Source organism: Leptidea sinapis, chromosome 20 (genome assembly GCF_905404315.1).
Source record: "Leptidea sinapis chromosome 20, ilLepSina1.1, whole genome shotgun sequence".
Classification (NCBI taxonomy): Eukaryota; Metazoa; Arthropoda; class Insecta; order Lepidoptera; family Pieridae; genus Leptidea; species Leptidea sinapis.
The window spans coordinates 10,690,746-10,712,762 of record NC_066284.1 but is presented as its reverse complement, the minus strand read 5'-3'; the positions used below and the strand labels follow the sequence as shown (position 1 = coordinate 10,712,762).

At 33.0% G+C, this 22,017-nt stretch overlaps 1 protein-coding gene across 4 annotated transcripts in view; it reads left to right on the top strand.

Moving 5' to 3' along the window:
* The window catches only part of LOC126970153 (zinc finger protein rotund), a 244,507-nt gene that overhangs the window by 107,808 nt on the left and 114,682 nt on the right, over positions 1 to 22,017 (top strand). For 3 of the 4 annotated variants that reach the window (XM_050815919.1, XM_050815920.1, XM_050815918.1), the window contains exon 5: positions 20,351 to 20,431. The exons of the other annotated variant lie outside the window; for it this stretch is intronic. In XM_050815919.1, the coding sequence (XP_050671876.1) occupies positions 20,351 to 20,431 (81 nt within the window). The remainder of the gene's footprint in view (positions 1 to 20,350; positions 20,432 to 22,017) is intronic. 4 annotated transcript variants of the gene reach the window in all.

Genomic DNA, 22,017 nt, shown 5'->3' with positions numbered 1-22,017 from the left:
GCTGCTGCGAACTATAGACGCCGCCCGACCGTCACGCGACATGCAACACACAGACGAAAAAGTTTGAGACGATGTAATAAAAGTTCCACTTTTAATATAATCTGATTATTACAGATCACCTATAGATTAACGACCGTTCCCAATATCCAGTGCATCTCTTACTTGAGATAAAAATCGTAACTATCGTTGACTTTTCTGTCCCAATAAACTTACAACAACGGTAACTAACCTTATCCGTACACACTGCCTGTCAATGGGACGACGTAAAGCTTACCAGAGATAGACGTTTCTATGGAAATTGCAATACACGCGTCCCAATATAAGGCGATAAGAATGACTTGTCGGGTATATTGGGTCAGCTTCAGGTTATTGACAACTAATTACTAACAGTAGAAGGTAGTAATTTATCTCTATATATAGATAGTATAATGGGTACGGCCGTAAGTCATAGGGTACTTATACCACCGGTAATGCAAAGTGTAAACCGAATCTAGGCATAGGACATAGTCTTCTTAGAACCGGTATAGTGTAAGCTGGATAAAGGCATAGGACACTTTTATCACCGGTAACACAAAGTCTAACCTGTCATAGGACATTTTCTTATCAACAAATAAAAACTTTGAAGTCCACACAGATGAATAAGACCACAGAGATATATAAGCTCGTCTAAGAATAATAACACAAGGAAGTTATGTTACATAATTTTAATAACGATTCTGAAATATTACGATTAACAGATTTAAATGTGTTTAACATTTACTGATTATTTATACTGTTATTTTTTTTTTATTAAAATAAGGGACGAGACGAGCAGGACGTTAAGTTGATGGTAATAGATACGCCCTGCCCATTACAATGTAGTGATGCTCAGAATTCTTGAAAAACACAAAAATTCTGTGCGGCAATACAATTGCGCTCGTCACCTTGAGATATAAGATGTTAAGTCAGATTTGCCCAGTAGCTTCACTAGCTACAGCGTCCTTCAGACCGAAACACGATAATGTTTACACATTACTGCTTCACGGTACAAATAGGCGCCGTTCTGGTACCCATAATCTAGCCGACATCCTGTGCAAATGAGCCTTCCACTGGTTATTTTCTTATAAGTGAGTCTTATTGAATTTAATATAGCAGTACATAAAATTTAATATTTTATAAGAAACAAAATTTTTGATTTAAATTTTTGAATATTAAAGAAAAAGTACAAATTATGCAATTAAATATAAAAATATAATTATAGTATCCTGACCTCTTGTTTAAAATTGGAATTAAATATTATTTATTTATTTATTTCATAAAATCTACATCACATTACATCTCTTATTAGCTAGGTGATAAAGTACAGATCATATTGGCTAACAACATTAATAATCTACTCGAAATAAAAAAAAATATTGCAGAGCGAGAAAGGAAAAAATTGTACGCATAATATCATGTTATCTGTGTGTATGTGTTTGGGTGAGTGTGTTCAGTTCATTCATTATTCAGTAGTTCTTGAGTTTTGCCCGGATATTAAAACAGACAAATAGATAAAAATTCTATAAACTACATTTCAGCTTCAGTACAGTAAATATTGTTTAAAAAAATTATTATATGTTACAGTAATAAAATAAATTACGAAATGTAGGTATGTTCATGTGTAACTATGTTACAAAACAAAACAAAATAATGTTATAACATAGTTTTAAAAAATCCGAAATTTATCCTAAAATGTGGTCACTAGCAGCATCCTTGGTTAATGTCTTCGGCGTAACGAAAAAAACTGTGGTATGTTTATCTTGGTGGAGACGCAGAGTAGATGCGAATTGCCTGCCCGTAAGTTCAGCCCCTAATCGATTTTGCCCGGACAAGTCTAATTTGCCGAATGAATCGTGGACACCCTTGTTCTAATTTTCTTCGTTATTGTTGATATTGTATGGTGTTTGTGTTATTCGATTTTGACCCGGTGATGAAATCTTCTTTCGTAGCTTAAAAATTAATATAATAATTAAATAAGATTTTTAAAATATTTTGTATGTTGTCCGTACAAAACATGTTGTACACATAAATTACTACCCGAGGCGAATAAAGAACAAAAAGTGGGGCAAAACAAGAATAAAATAATAAATTATTCATTGTTCTTATTTTCTAGACGAAACAGGAATAAAATCTTTGTCGAAAAAAGATTTTTTTGTGTGGGACAAAATTTTGCGGGGCGAAACAGGAACAAATCGCTTTTATTTACTATTTTAACTGGATTTGTAACTCCAAGGACACGCTCTATATTTAGCAAAAATTCTCATGTAACAGAAATTTTTCATATTTATTTATACTGGGCATTTGCCTAGACATTTAAAATATGAAGAATAATAAATATGAAAATATACACGCATAAATAAAAAAAATTACACATAATATAAGTCTTAATATTTACGGCCTTACAAATAAAATTGGCATAAAGTTATAAATAATCATAAACCAAGAAAATGCAAAATGTTTACAAATAGACATTTTGCTTACGAATGGTTTATTCGGACGTATTACGTTGCCCGCGTTTATTTACAAGGCTGCTTGTCATTCGGAAAACTTCAGAATTATCATTGCATTGACAGTGTTGTCAACGATATTGTAAACATTTTGCGTATTCTTTGTTTATGCTTAGTTATAACTTTATACCAAGTTTATTTGCAAGGCCGTTAGAAGATATATTTAATGCTTTATGTGAGGCTGATCTAAAACATGTATATGTCTGGATATGGTACGGTATCGCTGGTAGAGATCACATCCAGCCGTTTCAAGCTCCAGAACGGAGTCCGACAAAGTTGTAATCTCCCCTCTGCTTTTCAACAAGTAATAGATTTTGAGACGCACTCTTGAGGACTGGGATGGTGGTATGAAAGGAGGAGGACAAAAGATATCAAACCTTCGTAATGCAGATGACAGCTATGCTGCATCTGAAACCGAGATGGCAAACTGATGAACCGACTGGAGGCGGTTTGCCTGAGCAAGGGTCCCGCCGTTAACAAGGGCAAAACAAAGCTAATGCTAATCGACCAACTTGCGACTCTACCGCCTAACACGCCACTTTAGAACCATGAGACAGTAGAGAAATTTAAATTCCTTGGCTCTGTTATCACCAATAAAGGCAGCTGCGGATTTGAAATTAGTAGACGCATAGGCATAGCTAAAATGGCGATGACTCAACTCAGCAAAGTATGGTAAGACTGGAACATCACTAATCGGACAACTACACCTAGTACGTACTCTCGGGTTTTCCATATTTCTCTATGGGGCAGAGACATGGAAATTGAAAGCAGCGGACCGGCAGAGAATTAATGCTTTCGAAATGTGGTGTTGGCGCTACCTGCTCAAGATTCCTTGGACTTTCCTTTTCTTCCTTTGCGGCCAACAGTTTTAACAATGAGATCTTATATACGAAGAAAGTCATCTATATATTAATGGCCTGGTTGATGTGGTATGTGCTACATATATTGCAAAAATTGTAAATATTCGGGAAAAAAAGATCCCACAAAATGTTCCAAACAAATTAATTACGAAATTGAAAGCAATTGTTCAAAGCGTTTGTGTGGTAAAGCTTACTATAACATAAATGATTTTGACAGATTGGGAATGGAACGACCGCCCTCAGGCTATTAAGTAATAAGTTTAATTGTACAAAGTTAATTTGTAACCATATTTTTTATGAAAAAAACAGCCCGCTGAGTTTGCTGCGGTCGTTCTTCGGATCAAGGCACATCAAGGAAAATGTTTTGAATTTGAATTTGAATTCATTTCACTGTTCAGTTATACTGGAAGTGATTTCTATAGTTATTTATTTCATTACAAATACATAAGTACATAAAGCAGTTACTTTATTAGTGCGTTAGGAGGTAAAGCTTGGGAATGAATACTTTAGTTATATGGCTACCTCACCCAGAGGTATTGTTACAAACATTTCAACCAACATTGTCCAATAAAAACTTTCTTTTATCCTGTCCCACGCGAGGATCCTTTATTACTTCTCTACTTGTCTTGTATTTTGCAACTGCACGTTACAAATAATATATTTATGTGTAAGAGTTTCGTGTCACATTTCAAGGAGCTTTCTTCTACGTACTACAAAGCTGTGGAAAGAGCTACCTTGTGCGGTGTTTCCGGGACGATACGAAATGGGTACCTTCAAAAAAGCGCGTACACCTTCCTTAAAGGCCAGCTATGTGATTCTTCCGGTGTTGCAAGAGAATGTGCGGTGGTGATCACTTAACATCAGGTGAGGTACGGTCGTTTGTCCTCCTTTTCTGTGTTGCATATAAAATATGTAGGTACTATAACATGTCATATATTATTCGAAAATTTTAATTTGCATAGCCTGGTAAAATCAAATTCACACAAAAAACAATATTTACTGTATATAATGATTTAAAATTTTACAACGCGATCTTACAAATACTATCAAAACTATATTCCAAAAATTTCATTTAAAAATTTTGATAGTTCCAAACAGCCGCGACTGAGCTTAACTATATACATCGTGTGCATTTTTTTCTTCTGTTTCATAGGGATACTCACAGAATGCAAAACCCTTTGCACAGCTTGTAATAAAAAATGAATAGCTAATAAATAATGTGTCAATACAATATTATGATGTACGAGACAATGATACGGTGTAACGAGGTATTATTGGGGAGATAAATCTTAGATATTTTGAGCTGCTAGCAGGGGTGATGAAGGGGTTGCCGAGAGTAAACAAATGATTTTGATACTTTTACATTATTTACTGTTATAACTTATAGGTTATAACTTTAAGTAAATTAAATTATTTTACAATCATCACCTCGGATATTATTATTTATCTATAATAATATAATTTAATAGTTGTAGATGTAGTGCACAGTGCGGCTTTCAAGGAGCTTTCTTCCACGTACCACAAAGCTGTGGAATGAACTTCCTTGTGCGGTGTTTCCGGGACGATACGACATGGGTACCTTCAAAAAAAGCGCGTACACCTTCCTTAAAGGCCGGCAACGCTCCTGTGATCCCTCTGGTGTTGCAAGAGATTGTGGGCGGCGGTGATCACTTAACAACAGGTGACCCGTACGCTCGTTTGTCCTCCTATTCCATAAAAAAAATGTAGACAGGAAAGTTAAAAGTAACTGCACTTACTTATTGTGTGAATATGGAAGGAAACATTTATGGGCATTTCTTTAAGAATGTGCATATTACGCGGCGGATGGTAAAGAATCTTCTATAGTGCAAATATTTGAATTTTGATAAAACTACATATGAATATAAGTACTAAAGATCTAAACTAGACTATTAGAAACCATATTTTGTTTATTTAATTTAGAGAAATTTGGTTCCAAGCATCCAGATTCTAATTACCATTCGTGTCCCATTTTACATTTTGATTAAGTTTTTGTTCAATATAGCTAAATCCCTTTTGAAGAATGTAATTATAGATCAATATTCTTAAATAGCAATAGTTTCCTTAGCCCTATACACAAGTTGTTTTACATAAATAACATAAATTAAGTAGAAAGAATGCTCTTAAAGTATGTCTTCGGGTAACTTTATAATTACCGTTTAAAAAATATTCGCCTTAATTTACTACCTAAAAATTTGAGGATTCATACCCTTAACTGCCTTAACAAGTTTGCGCCAGTTTGCGCTCGGCGCCCGACCAAACTACACGCATCATAGACCGCATTTTTTGGCGCCATATTAAAATTTCTCGTCGTGGTTTGCTTTTGTCGAAATATAGTCTAATCGCCATTTTCAATTTTTATGGTTAGTAGATGATTATTTATTTAAACTGAAACGTTTATTTAAGTTGTTATAAGATCCGTTTTTAGGCAAAGTAGGTAAAAATTTCATAATCCTTATAAAGAACTCTTTATTCAACAAAATGTTTGAAATCCTAATTACCAGTTGCATAATTACCATATTTTCCATTACTCTAAATTAAATGGTAATGAGTAAATTTTGGAAATGGTAATTATAATAATTTTTAATCGTGATTCCTGTGTTGTGCACTATCGAATCCGTTTAATCGTTAAAACCGTATGATTTCTTATATTTCAATGTGTTTTAGCCGCGAAAATTTTAAAGAAATTAGTTATTTTTTGACAGGAATTTCACACTGCCGCGCACTAAAGAATAGATACTAGAGAAGGCTAAATTAGCTCGGAGAGAAAGATACGCTAAAATTAAGTCTGATCCAGAAAAATACGCTCGAGAAAAAGAGAAGGAAGGGCAGAGGTACTTAAAAAGAAAAGAAAGTAAGAAAATTTTAAGTATTAAACATTTGACACCAAAAGCTAAAAAGTTACAAAGGAAAAAATGGAGAGAAAATTTCAATAAATTTTACCAAAGGAAACTATTACTGAAACGAGGATAACAACTTATGGATGTTAATACTCCGAATGATAGTGAAACTGACCCCTTAAGAAATGATAATTGGATCTCAGGATCATAAAAATATGCTGTACTTGTTATTAGATGATAGTTTTATCTTGTTATCTGTTATTGTACCTACTTGTAAATAAAATAAATAAATAAATAATGATGAGGAACATGAACAGCATGATATACGAGACCACGATACAAACCCAGAACCAGAACAAAGAAATGACGAGGCCAATCCGATTTTTCAGAATTTAAATAAGAAGATAACAAAACTAAAGTACATGATGCAGAAAAAAGAAAAGATGTATACATTACAAAAACAAGAATTTCAGAGAAAACTAAATAACTACAGAAAACTTTGTCAGAGACTGAAAAAACGAGTAGAAAGTCCAAATTCTAAAGCTCTGAGACTAATAAATGACAAGTCAAAGATAAATGAAGTCAAGAAAAAGGTTTTGTTTGGTGAAGCTATGAAAAAAACGTTGAAGACTAATTATCAGGCGCTGAAATCAAATAAAGAAAAAAAATATATTTAGTGACCACATACTTCAACAAACATCAATACTAAAAGAGCATAAGGTGTTGTCTGAAACTAAACACTTTTCTGTTAGAGAAAGAAACGAGGAAACAATAAAAAAAAATATTATCAAAAGTTAAAACAGGATATTGTAACCTTTTTTGACAGAGACTACATTTCAAGAATAACTGCTGGAAAAAAAGAATGTATATCCCGGGACAAGACTAAAAAACAACGAATATATTTATTAGATTCTATGAAAAATCTTCATAAAATTTTTGAAGCAGAAAATACCAAAGTTAGTTATTCATATTTTTGCAAGCAAAGGCCATTTTGGGTACTCATACCTGATGTCAGTGATAGAGAAACATATTTGTGTAAAACTCATGCGAACATAGAACTATTGTTGGTAGTATTACATTCTTGTAAAATAATCAAAGAAAAGGACTCTGCAGAAGTTATCAATAGACTATGTTGTTCCAATACATCATGCTTGTTGAGTAGATGCGGTACCTGTAAAGATAAAAAGCTTGAATACTTGTTAGATAAAGATGAAGCAATAACATACAGTAAATAGGAACATAAGAAAGAGACATACGTCACAAGGGGTGTGGAAAAGAAAAAAAAAGAGTTATCGCAAAGGTAAAAGTAACTGCCCATCGAAAAGAAGCTGTTGCAATATTTGAAAGTCTGATTCCAGAATTTTTGAAGCATGAAGGAACAAGAAGATGGCAATATACTGCTTTGAAAGATCTAAAATCTAACTTGAAGAAATGTCAAGCCATAGTTCACATTGACTTTAGTGAGAACTATGGCTAGTAGTTTGTTGAAAAAAATGATTTAATATATTTTTAAATAAAAGTTTATACTTTTATCTTCTTGTTATTTGATTTATAATTACCATTTCTCATTACCTTTACCATTTTCTAATTACCATTTACTATAAATATCATTACCGTTCACTGAAAATGTTAAACGCCGGTCAGTTAAAAAGTAAAAGACTAAAATATTTCCCTTGTACAGTTTCTTTAAGTGTATGTTTGCTGCAATGTAAAATTTACTCAAAGAATGCGTTTTGTCACAACTTTTATGCAATCTCCTAACATGAGGCAATATGCGCATTTTCAAAGAATTGCCCTTATGTGAGCATACATTCCACTATCAAATATTCACAGGACTGTATGCGTATGGAGGATCGTATTCTCCACCTACACCGTGAGAATGACGTTGGCGTTAAATGTACAAATTCTATAATATATAGCTTGTTACAGAATACCCAGTCGCTATCTAGTACAACTGTATAATACGTAATTCATTTTATCTATAACTATTTTAAGAGTTTTTTTTATTTTATTATAAATATAAAATACTGACTAGTAAGATGCTTTCTTAATTTTAAACTTTAGAAGAGTACCAGTAGGTACGCATGGATTTACATCCCCATATAATAATATTTTATATGTGCAAGAAGTTTTATTTGATTTTACAGTATTTTAATCCAAATTAATGCTCAGTTGTTTTAAATCACTAGACTTTAGCCTAATACTAATGTTAAGGTATCGCTATTACTATAAGTCCTAATTACACTTTATTTGCCCTATTTACAATACTTTCAAATTAATTCTTGGAAAAATGTCTAAATGTACAACAAACACATTCATAACTATCATTTTTGAAACTAATATTATTTAACGACGATGTTGATATGATGACGTGCTGGGGAATCTCGAGTTATTATAACTATCAAAAGAGTTCGAGCGCTCTACAGATCAGTCCCATCGTTTAATTATTATTCTAATCGTCTCAATGGCTACCTCACCGCTATGCCTTTTTACTTTTTATATAAGTTTTTATGACATTTTTTAACTGTCATCGAACTGTGTTACCCTTTCAAGAAGCTATCATGACTTACTTTTGAAATATTTGACTTATTTTCAATGATTTAAGACGTTTTTATAGACTGTTTCTAAATCAATTGATTTCTTTGTTGGATTCTAATATTTTTTATTACTATTATTTCATTTGAATAAATATTTAATACCGTATTTTTTACGAATCTCCCTTTAATTTTGACTTTATTCGTACATTCGTAATCTTCATCTGTCTGTCAGTGGACTTCCACGAATGATTTCTTGCCATTGTACAAGAAATAACCCGTAGTACTTTTAAAATACTTTAGTAAAACAAAAACAATTTTTGACATTGCAATGACGAATATTTACAATTTTGCTATCTTGTATTATATTACACACTCTGTTTAAATTTCTGTTTTCTAACCATTGCATATTCATATACTGCTTCACATGATGCAGCTCGACAGACAGATTGAAAACGAAGTCTTAGTAGGGTTTAATTATCCAAACGGAAAATGACATGTATGTGACTGGCCTAACAGTATCGGCAATATTATTGGTAGCATATAAATATAGCAGAAATACAAAGAAATAATACAAAAGGTAGATTGGTATCATTACGTTCCAGGAGATGAAACAATACATCGGCAAATTGTACGGAAAACGCTACCTAATAATTAGCTTTACGTGACGGCTTGCTGCGGCGAATTTGAATGTCTATTTGCAATGTGCGGGTTCGTTGTGCTTGTGGTTAAAATATTTATCATCACTTCTGTTTTATTTTAACTGTGAAAGCAAGTTTCTTGCGTGGCATTTCATTATTTTAGTGACAGTATATTTTTCATGCTGTGTTAAATTTATAATAATTAAAATATTATTATAATTTAATAAATATCTTAAATCAATTTAATTTATTAGTGTCACAATATTATTAAAACAATACGTGTGCACAGTATACCCAGCTCGTAATTAATGAACAAGTAGTTAGTTATCACAGCCTTTACACCTGTGCAAGAAAGAGATTTGATCGTTGGCTACTTGTGAAAACAACATAAAGTATATTACTGAATACAGTTCCGATCTGCAATCGATCGGCTAGATCCTAGAACATTGTACGATCGCATTGCATTTTTGAAGTGAAAAATTGTTTAGGTTTGGACTGCTTTTGTTAGGTATTCGATGAGATTAAAATACCACTTAGCTATGTATAACTTTTCGTTCACATTAAGAGTAAGTTTACTACTGCAATAAAGACAAACAAATATATTATACAACTTGTAAATATTAATATATTATGAATATTACTATTACTAATCTCGCCTTTATGAAGTTTTCACTCGTATCTTATAGTCCTAAGCTCCGTACTACTAAAATATAATATAAGTCAAATTAATAAAAAATTCGCCGCAGCAAGGCCTCTCACTAACTCAGCCACGGCGTCATCCATCTTAGGGCCGGGACAGACCGACGTTGGCGACTCATCACTATAATTTGTTGTGTGTTCCACGCCTTACTTCATTTACAATATCATGCCTAATTGGTTTGCCATTTTTAGAATTCCTTACCTAAAAGGGTCAGACGGGTCTGTTGTACTTAGCTTTTAAGTCAGTAAATATTTAACTATATTAATAAAGAAAATTATTAATGACTATTTTTAATCTTAGATAATTTATGTCTAGATAGAGCTTCTTGCTACTAGAGAACCGATGAAAACAGACCAGGTTTATCACTTCGTGTGCGACCGTCCCACGGTGTGACAAAAGGTGGTTGGGACAGGGTAGTAAGAAGTCAGCGGGTGTAGTTACCATAAATTATATTATACAAAAACCTTCTCCAAAACACGCAGCTTCTTTTGGCATAAGTATTATTCCGATCGGTTCAGTAATTTTCACAGTATAGCGGAAGGAAAAAAAACGGTTCTCTATTTATTAGTAAAGATAGAGAGGACATTGGAATAGTTTGAGTTTGGAATTAAATTGACGCTGTTTCGGCGTGCCTATCCCTATCCGCGTGGTGAGGTGTATCTTTTACAGTAATACCAAGTGTATGTAACATTATTTTTAATTTGTGATACTGATATATTAATTAATTTTCAATCCTTCAAAAAATGTGTGGCGGTCCTCCACAGTGCGGTTTTCAAGGAGCTTTCTTCCACGTACTACAAAGCTGTGGAATGAGCTTCCTTGTGCGGTGTTTCTGGGACGATACGACATGGGTACCTTCAAAAAAAGCGCGTACACCTTCCTTAAATGCCGGCAACGCTCTTCTGATTCCTCTGGTGTTTCAAGAGAAGGCGGCGGTAATCTTTTAACACCAGGTGATCAGTACGCTCGTCCTCCTATTCCATAAAAAAAACTTACAATAACCTATTATAATAAATTTAATTAATGTTATTATTAATCATTTAAATCATTCAAATTAACCTTTAACTTTAATTATCATAACGAAGGACATATTTTCAAGGCAAAGACCTACTGTTGGGAAATATGCCACCATTGAGCTTCATCTTTTAGCTGATAAGTATTATTATATTATATTAGTAACAAAAGATAATACTTTACATCTTTATGATTTCACTGAAGCAATCGTTAATGCAACTCAAATGTTCGTCAGAGCTTACGGAAACGTAATCCGCGACCCGCGCGGTGATCCATACAGATTTGTCACTGTCACCACTAAGCCACCGCGACAAATACATCTCGATAATTGGTTTTAATTTACGGGAAATGTGTTGGTTTCCTCCTGAATTGTTCTGGCAATACTAATATCAGGTCAGCGAGATATAATAATAATAATAAAATCCTTTATTCACTGACCATGCATTTTAACTTACACACTACATATTAAACATGTTTTCTTAAATCTATTAAAAAGTAAAATTAAATAAAATTATGTACAGCAACCATTTTATTGGTCAGGTTGTCTTTCGACATAGGGCTCCCCCAGTTTCTTTCACTTATCTCTATCTCAAGCTCACCTTCTCCATCCTGTTAGTAAATCGTTCTCTCATCTTTTAATTTGACGAGGTCAGGGAGATAATCTAAATCAAATAGAATTTAGCATTTCAGCTGTTTCGGTCAACGGATCAGCCTTGCTATCCAACGCGGTAATGCTGCCAGTATTCTTGGTACGCTTCCACGTAATGATAGTTATAATTTTATGTAGTCGCAGTATTGTAAATATAGTAACAAGATTTGTTTTATTTGAATAATAAATATACTAATTTTCTAAAAAAAAAAAAGAATTTTGGTTATTTTAAAATCTATGCATTTTCACTGTGAATTAACCGGCTATTTGCTATTTTTTTTCATATTTTCTTTTAATTTAAAGTTCACTTATAACATATTTATATCGACAAGATGGCGTCTATAGAACGAATATAGAATAAGAATTATTATATTATTATTATTATTATTATCACTTATTTAACGTCAAAAACTTTCTCCCCTATTCGAAATATTTGCTTAAGTCCTAAAAAGAACTGGCGCAAGAAAGTCAGTTCACTTTATCTTTTTTAAATAAATTTTCGTTACAATATAATTTTCTACAATAAAATTTTTTTTTATTATAATAAGAGACGAGACCAGTAGGACGTTCAGCTGATGGTAATTAATACGCCATGCCAATTAAAATGCAGTGCGCTCAGGTTTCTCAAAAAACCCAAAAATTCTGAGCGGCATTACAATTGCGCTCGTCACCTTGAGACATGAGATGTTAAGCCTCATTTGCCCAGTAATTTCACTAGCTACGGCGCCCTTCAGACCGAAACAAAGTAATGCTTACACATTACTGCTGAATAGGCGCCGTTGTGGTACCCATCATCTAGCCGGCTTCCTGTGCAAAGGAGCCTCCCATTGGTAAATAGCCTTAGAGTGGTCACTCCATCTGTGGTATTATTAAGAAATTCATTTATGTTATGGTAACATTTAGCACATGAACGTCTTTACCGATTATTTTGAATTTAGTAACACATTTGTTTTGGACAATTTCTGGGGTCATGTTGTAAAAGCATATATTATATCTACGAATAACAAAACTATCGATCTTTCCAAGAGGATATAACCTCACTATTAGAAGCCGGAATCAGTCAATGTCAACCACAGATCGTATCAGGCGTGACTTTCATGTGACAGGCCATTTTAACGATCATTTCAAACGAGGGCTTTTCCTGTTGCTAAAACAAAATATTTTTGTGGATTTGGAAGCCATTCCCTGCCTTAAGCATAATGTTATTTCTGAAAATATAACATCAGAGTCACAATCTAAATGTAATCTAGAATTAACAAATGAATGCCATCCAATACTATCCTTTTTATCTAAATATCATGTGGAATTAGCTTAAACTGCGATTTTGTTGCGTAAACCATTATTTTGATGAGAACATTGCTTTAGAAATAAATAATTTTATTTCTGAATACTTGGCATTGTCACAATTTAATAGACATCTAATATATAAAATTCTCGTGTCTTGGTGTTAAACATTGAACTCCTCCGAAACGGCTTGACCGATTCTCATGAAATTTTGAGTGCATATTGGCTATGTCTGAGAATCGGACAACATCTTATTACTATTACTATTACTATTTTTCATCCCCCTAAATGTTAAGGGTGGTCCACGCCAAATTTTATTTTTATTTTTTTGACATTTTTTTTTTAATTTGTTAGATTATGAGTCAGCATTAAAAAATACAACTTCAAATTTTCGCCCTTTGATCTACAACTATTTTGTACCGCGATTTTTATATTATTCTGTTGGAACAGATTGGAAGTGGATGAATACAAAAATCCGCTATATAGTTGCGTGATGGCAATCGAATACAATAATTGAAGTATATATTTGGTAGGTCTGAGAATTATTTTAAATGTTAAATAGTTGCATCTATTCTTCATTTAAATTATTGATTTTTTTAATTACTTTATATGGCAATACAACGTTTAATTTAAAATTAACAAAGTATAGTTATCAACATGACGTCATCCAATACCATCCTTTTCATCTAAATATCATGTGGAATTAGCTGAAATTGCGGTTTTGGTTCATTTGGAAACCATTAATTTGTTGAGAATATTGCTTTAAAACAAATATATGATGTTTCTTACTTGAGATGTTATCAGTGATAATCAGCTATCTATATTAAAAAAGTTTAGTAGTCAACATACTTATATGTAACATATGATAAATATCGGGCTTGGGGCGTTTGAAAAAAATTCATTTATTTCGTTATTGATCATAACTGTGGTATTCGATACGATTTGCCATGGATAATATGTAAAATTGATCTTCAGTGCTCATGAAGATTTCTTCTTTACTTCAAAATTTCCTTCCTTACTTGGCTGTATAATAATGTAAAGTTATTAGCCCATCGACCAAAATAAGTTATTTTTTTTTTAATTATAAGTTATGCTGTTTTGTGATTCACCTTTGAAGTTCCCTCAATTCTTTTTTTGAAGGTAACGATATCGTATCATTCTGGAATACCGCGCAAAAAAGCATTCTCATTAGTGGATCTTGCTGTTGTAAGGTAAATGCTATAATCATGGCCTACAGTAACTGTAAAATATGTTATAATTTGTTTATGTAGGCTTTTACATAAAAATATTTAAGTATTTTAAAAATTAAATTATAATATATATATGATATTTTCAATAATCTACCGTAAGTACCGTACCCTGATTCCATAAAGTAGTTACGTGAGAAAATCATGATGAAGTGTTTATCAACGAAATCTGCAGCAACAAAAAATATGGTGTTGAAATTTTACAATTGAAGTATTTTGTGCAATCTATTGCTTAGTAAAAAAACAAGAAACACACGGATTTTGAAGAAGTTAAAACGTTACTGAAGATGTAAAAGCGGAGGTGATCAGTTAAGTCTACTCCAATCATTATTTAAACACAAATTCTGTAGAAGGCTCATATAGTAAATGCCCTATCAGAGGTGACAGGAAGACATACAGTTTGTAGTTCTTACTGTTCCATATGAAGAAATAAATACGTGGGTATATGATATGCATATAAAAAAACGATTTTTTTTAAATATTATGATGATGAAAGCAAACACAATAGCGTTTATTATACTAAGGTTATAGAGTTAAGTATCAAATCTTACCCCAAGTAATGCTTTGAGGGAAGAAAGGGCGGTGTCCTGTTAGTGACATGACAGATGCGCTGGAAATGATGCGTTTTATAACGTATATATGTTGAAGTAATTTTATTTAGATTTAGGATTTATTAAGAATTGCGGAAGTTAACTTATTGAGAGTAAGAAATAGTTAAAAATTTCATTCAGATACTCAACGGGTTAATATTATACCATCGCTTTGGTCATTAATAGGGGTGTTTACCCGAAATGTACCTAATCAACAGGAACCGTACAAAGTCTTCGCTATACATCAGTCCGATCGTCTTTTTTTGCCTGAATGTCTGACTATGTCATGACTATTATAGCTTATATGTTAACACCAGGAACAGACATAAACTTATAATGCCTACTACTCGGCTAAGTTGAGTTAGTAAGTCTTTTGTGGGGCGAGCGTATATGTTTTTACAACAAGATCCCAGAAAATGTTCAAAACAAAAGTATTAGGTTATTCAAAAGAATTGTTAAAAACGTTTGTGTGGTAAAGGTTACTATAACATAAGTTTCTTCATGATACCACAGATTGGGAATGGAGTGACCGCCCTCAGGCTATTAAATAATAAGTTTAATTGTACAATATTACTTTGTAAACCTAATTGTTCGATGAAATAAAAGCCCGCTGAGTTTGTTGCGCCGGTTCTTCTCATGTCTGAGGCATTCATTTTGGAATGGGTGGTAGTTTTTGACTTTCAATCAGTGATGTCACATCCTATTTTGAATAAAAATATTTGAATTTGAATATAACAATATATAAAACAAGCTGGTGAGTTCTTGCTTTGTTATATAAAACACACCTGACTAGGCTATCCACCGTATGTCACTACAGAGTCCTAAGTCATTTTAATCTTATTCCCAGGAAGCAAACCTAAATTCTAGTTGTTTCACCACCCACCATCATTATATCACCCACTATTCCAACCAATAAGAGACCATGATGGGACTCGATATCTCGAATGCACTGGGACAAGCCGAGGATAGTGGTGATGTGGACGGAGCCTGTTGAGACCTCAACGTACACCTCTAGTACCAGCACGATCTTCATTACTGAAGTACTCCGAAGCGGAAAAGGAAGATATATTTTGCGGGATTCCTTCAATAAGATTATTAAATGATCTATGCATACTTAGGCAGTAAATTAAACGCACAAAATGCATCAGAAATACTACAGGTCCACTATGATAAGCTTGATGTAGAGGATAAAAGGTAGTTCAGATAAATCGATGTATGACACTCCTTCACTCATAACAGGCAACTGAACTGCTGTGTATCTAGATTCTAGATGGTAAGGCACTGCCTACTAACAACTGTGTAAAAAATCTGAAACTTAATAAAGACAAAGGGCTGACTTGTGCTCAACACATTAAAGCCAAAAGAAAAGTAGCAAATATACTGTTCGGAGATGATAAAATCCACCTGGATCTATACTATAGAGCTTTGGAACTCGACGAGCAGTTCCAACCTGAAAATTATGCAGTGGTTCCAGAATTCTGACCAAAAACAGATACGTAGTACACATTGGTTCATAAAAAATAATGATATTCACGACCATTTTGAAATGCCTACTGTGAAATATGAGGTCAGGCATGACAAAGACTGGGATAGTCTCCACCCATTAAAATATTCTTGCAAGAGATATTAAATAAACAAAACAACATAAGACCTCTTAAGACATGGGGTATACTTAAACTTGATAATAGACAATTATTATCAAACTAGGCATAGCCTGTACTATATACTTCTAAGACAACGATATATTTAAAACAATATACTTACTTAGACATACATATAAACATCCATGACCCGGAAACAAACATCCATATTCATCATATAAATGATTCCACCTACCGGGATCCTAACCCGGCACCTCTAGCTCAGTAGTCAGGGTCACTAACCATTCGGCTATTTGGGTCGTTAAATTATTAATTCAAACATAATAATATGATTACTTGAGAAATAATTATAATAATATAATAATGAGAATGTTATAAGGTCGTATAAACTCCTGAAAAAAGTGACATCATAGCTGAAAAGCTGATCGCTGATAAAAAGACAAGAATAAAAAAGCCGGACTATTGTCCGAGAGGTAATAAACATAAAGAATGATAAACACTTCCACTTTGCTAATGGGTTGAAACCAGTTTAATTGCAAAATTAGATAGATAAATTAAAAATAAGATGGAAGGTCGGTCTGTATACTATTTGTGAACTATAAGCTGTTGTTGGATTTTTAATTTTTAAACATACATTTTCATTCTAGGAGATACTTTGAAACCGACCATTTCTTCTAATATTGTCTGCCCTACTGTACAAACTTTAAGATAAAACTCAAAACATTTTCAAACCCATTTTGTATCATCTAACAAAAGCATACGAAGGTAACGAAACACGATAATAATTCTATATTATTGAAGTTTTCCAACGTCTACGTTATATTATAGAAATATATGAGAAAAACGATTTTTATATCCATGACCCAGCTAACGTATAAAGTGTTAGTCCTAAACTCGGTCGTCTCTCTCTGATTACGTGTGTGTGAAGGGGATGCACACGTGTGACGTACGTGAGCTTATCTACGTGTGCACGTCGCGGAAGAAAGATATGGAGTTGCCTGTGCTGATAAAATTCATTTTGAGTTTATTCTCTTAAGATTATGAACTTATGAAGAATATAACCACATTCATACCACTTAACATGTATATACTAATCGAGAGCTGAACAAGTGTATTCTTGTATCTTTTCATAATTACATATGGATCTTAAATAATTTAAATAAATAAGTTCGTCTGTATATTTCACCTACTTAATTTACGTAAACTCCAAACACGTAGATTTGCATGCGGGTGTGCGTATCGTATTAATTATTTCATTTTGATTTTTTCCTTTTAAATTCCGTGTCGAATTGAAAATGTGAATTATTATCAATTCTACACGGAACATAATGAAATTTACGTATTCCTATGATTTAAAATCTACTTATAAAAAAACACAAAATCTTCCCTCATTGGGTTATCCAAGATTGCGGTTCTCTGTTTATGAATTAGAATCGTATATTGATAAATACTTTTTTAATAATATATTATTTAATTTATAGTGTAGAAAGGTATTAAGACCAACTCAAGAAAAGTGGCTATTTATTAGTTGCAGTAGTAACTTAGAAAAACATTTTAAAAGATTTAATGTAAAAATCGTACTGAAACAGACGGCATTTCTTATTATGCTCAAAGCACTAAAAGTATACTCGTTTTGTTACCACATATTAATCATATTGGTAGGAAAATACTGCGAACCTCACTTTTCCACGGCCCTGAGATACCACCCTGACTTTTCCACTCCAATAGAAAAAACAACTCCAACTCACCACACTCTGTATAAAATAAATGTTAAAATAAATACTTTCGAAAAGCTCAACACAATACCGTCTCCACGCCACAATTGTTCTCAAGAAAAACCCACTAGTATTTTTCTTACGTCCACATATGCGCGGATGTGTGAGTTCCTGTCCATGTATGCTTCGGTAGTAAAATATTATTCTGTGGAGTCTAGAAATAACATTGTATGGATAATCAATAATGGAGAATTTTTATGTCCAAACGTTATTCGCTTTAAAGCAGGTTGGGGCTTTAAGGTAATATTTTACTCCAAATAGCTTTTGTTGCCAAGTTGGCTATTTCGACGGGGTATAGTCTTACGAATATAAAGGTCGCAGGTTCGAATCAAAAGATATGGCCGTTTGCACAAAATTAGGAGAAACTTAAATTGACTTAAGATGATTTGTTTAATGAAATAAAGTATGTTTTAAGTAGTAATAGCTAAGTGTTGAGTAGAATTTGCAATCTGGAAGCATCGGTTCAGTAATGTGTAAGGATATTAATACCATCTTTGTGCTGCAGAAGAGTGCTATTCGCGCTATTTATAACCTAAGTCCTAAAGAATCATTATCATATCATTATAACATAAATGACTTTCTTAATGATACCACAGCCTGGGAATCAAGCGGTCACCCTCAGGCTCTTTAATCATAATTGTTTACGATGTTACATTGTAATCCATATATTTATAAAAAAACTAGGCCCGCTGAGTTTCTTGCGCCCGTTCTTCTCAAGCAGTGTACTTTGAATGTGTAGTAGTTGAGTGATTTTAATTTGTGTTTCGTTCTGAAGGGCGCAGTAGCTAGTGAGATTAATGGGCAAATGAGACTTAACATCTTATGTCTGAATTGTAGAGCTGCTCAGAATTTTTGGAATTCTAGCTGCACTACATTGTAGCATGGGCATGGCATATCGATTACCATCAGCTGAACGTCCTCCTCGTCTCGTCCCTTATTGCCATAAAAAAATTACTACTATCACCTTAGATAACCAATGATTACACACAGATGAACGTAACTAAATGACTTGCCCCCTTATTCATAACAGTCTGCTAACTTAAAGCATTGCTAATTCTCACTCTGTCTTCTTCTATTGACCTAAGTCAGAATGAGAAAAAACACTCCTTAGCGGCCGTTTAAAGTTAGCGGACCATTATGAATAAGGGGGAAAGTGGTTAGGTTAGCTTTCTGAGTGACAATCTGAAAAGTTGAAGATACATTATATCTATCACTATATTCAATTCTAATGCAAAACTGGCGAGGCAAACTTATTTTAATCCAATTGCTGCTTCTCACATTTCAGTACTCGCTCAATGGAACATTTTCGATCTCTTTTTTCAATTAATCTATGTTATAACGTATTGGGTGTTCAATTAGGATTGATATATTGAAATAAAAATTCAGAATTAACTAAAAGACACAGTAAAACTAGATTCTAAACAATTTTAAGCTAGAGAGAACTAAGATAAGCTAGGTCACAGAAAGATGGTCATAGCTAAATTAAAAATGTGTACTTGCAAATCTTGAAAACATCCACATAATTTGTATTCTGTTCATTCAAATGCTGAAGTAGGTTGCATTAAGTACTCTTCACAAAAGCTCTTATTTTGCTATGCATATTATATTCTTTAATAAGTATTTTCTTGGAGAAAATTACTTTTTTGGTGCTAAATGAATTTTTTCTTTGTTGACATACGATATTTAAGAATAGAATTAGAATTGCTTCGAAACAGGAAAATGCAAAATCAAGCTTATGGTGGTGGGAAGAAGAACTGAATATACGTTACAGTAGATCTGGGATGTATAGTTATGAGATGATAGATGGGAGCAGTCTCTTCTCGAGTTTCCCTTAGTCGACTCAAGCCGAATTTAACGGAATGAGAGTTTCAATGCCCAGCGTGATGGTTTAATTTAATTCAATATCCACAAAATAAAGTGCTCAACAAACTAAAAGAAGTTTTCACTTCAAAAATCTCTTTAGCTTTGTAGTATTAGTATAAATGTTTTAATCTATTACCAACCCTTAATCTATGATATATTTCGTGTAGTTATTTGCGATAATAACAATTGTATTTATATCTATCCGACAGCACTGCCAACAAAAAGATGGTCTGGATTACGCGGCGTGGTCGAGACCACGGGGAACAATGGCCATCAAACAAGGCTACGAGGTGAGGGAGCTAATTAGCTGTAGTTTGATTAGCTAGTTGTAGTTTGACTAATCAACTAGCTAACTAGATGGATAGACTAGCTGAATGTAGCTTGATTAGCTAGATGTATAGATTAGCTGGTTGTAGTTTGATTAGCTAGATGGATAGATTAGCTGGTTGCAGTTTGATCAGCTTGAAAGTTTATATATCTAAGCGGATATATAAGTATTATTATGGTCATATAACAAATTTAATAAGTTTCTTCAAATCGTACAAAAATTCTATTTGATTTTAATTATATTTACTTAACTATTTTTCATAACATCGCTTGGTAAACTATAATGCTATCTAATCACCGATTTTAATAAGTATGACTATTTCGTTTGCGGATTTTTTAGTATGTAAAATTATGTTCAAAAAGATGTCTGCCAATCCTAAATAATACCTGACTTTCGTTTATTAATTAATTCAGTGTCCGAGGCATTTAATTCAAAAATATATTTTTTTTTTACTAGTCACAGACTGACTAAAATTTATTATAGTAGAAACTTATTCGACTATTTCATTTTCCCACAACATAATTATGAAACTGTGACAATCATAATGTTAACACGAAGAACAAACATATTATACTTGTTATGCCTACTATTCGGCTAAGTCGAGTTAGTAAGTCTTTTGTGGGGCAATATAGGTATATGCTTTTACAACAAGATCCCAGACAATATTCAAAACAAAGTATTACAATATTTAAAAGAGTTGTTAAAAAAATTTTTTTTTTGGTAAAGGTTACTATAGCATAAATGTCTTTCGTAATGATTCCACAGATTGGGAATGGAGCGACCACCCTTAGGCTAAAAATAATATTTTTAATTGTACAATATTACTCTGTAAACATATTTTTTGATGAAAAAAAAAGCCCGCTGAGGCTGTTGGGATGTCACATCCTATTTTGAATAAAAATATTTGAATTTGATTTTGAAAATCTCTAGTAAAAATACAAAATAAAATATAACAAATAAATAAGAAGTGTACACATGTATACATAGCTTAATATATCCTGTGTGTATGATCCCGAGGGTTCCACTTGTTCCGATTGTTTGACAAAGCACAATCATTTGCAACTGTCTCCAGCAGAAGCCACCCAGAGTTTGTAATTTGCATAATGCAAGTGTGACAGCTTTCGTCTTCTGAGCTAAAAATAGTATCCCACAGACTTAGTATACACTAGCGTATAGACAACCTGACTGTAGGATAACAATTTCAATTGTTATTGAGTGGCTTAAAAGATATAAAAGGCATTAATTTTCTCAAAATTGATTCCATTAGAAATCTTTTTGATGTCATTTCTAATGTACTAGACACTACTGCCGCTACGGAAACAAATGGCGCTCTTAGAGAGAAGAAGCGGCGCAAGGAACTGTCCCAGCATTTTTGTTGCTACTGCTAATAATAATCATAATCTAGTCCCAGGCTGTCAGATCACTTAGATATTCAGCTGTGGAGTAGTAGGATTTACGACAGAGTCATTTTTTAATATACAATATACTAAGAAGCTAATGCCAGGAGTGGCTGACTGTTTACTACTTGTAAATCAAAATCGGTTACAG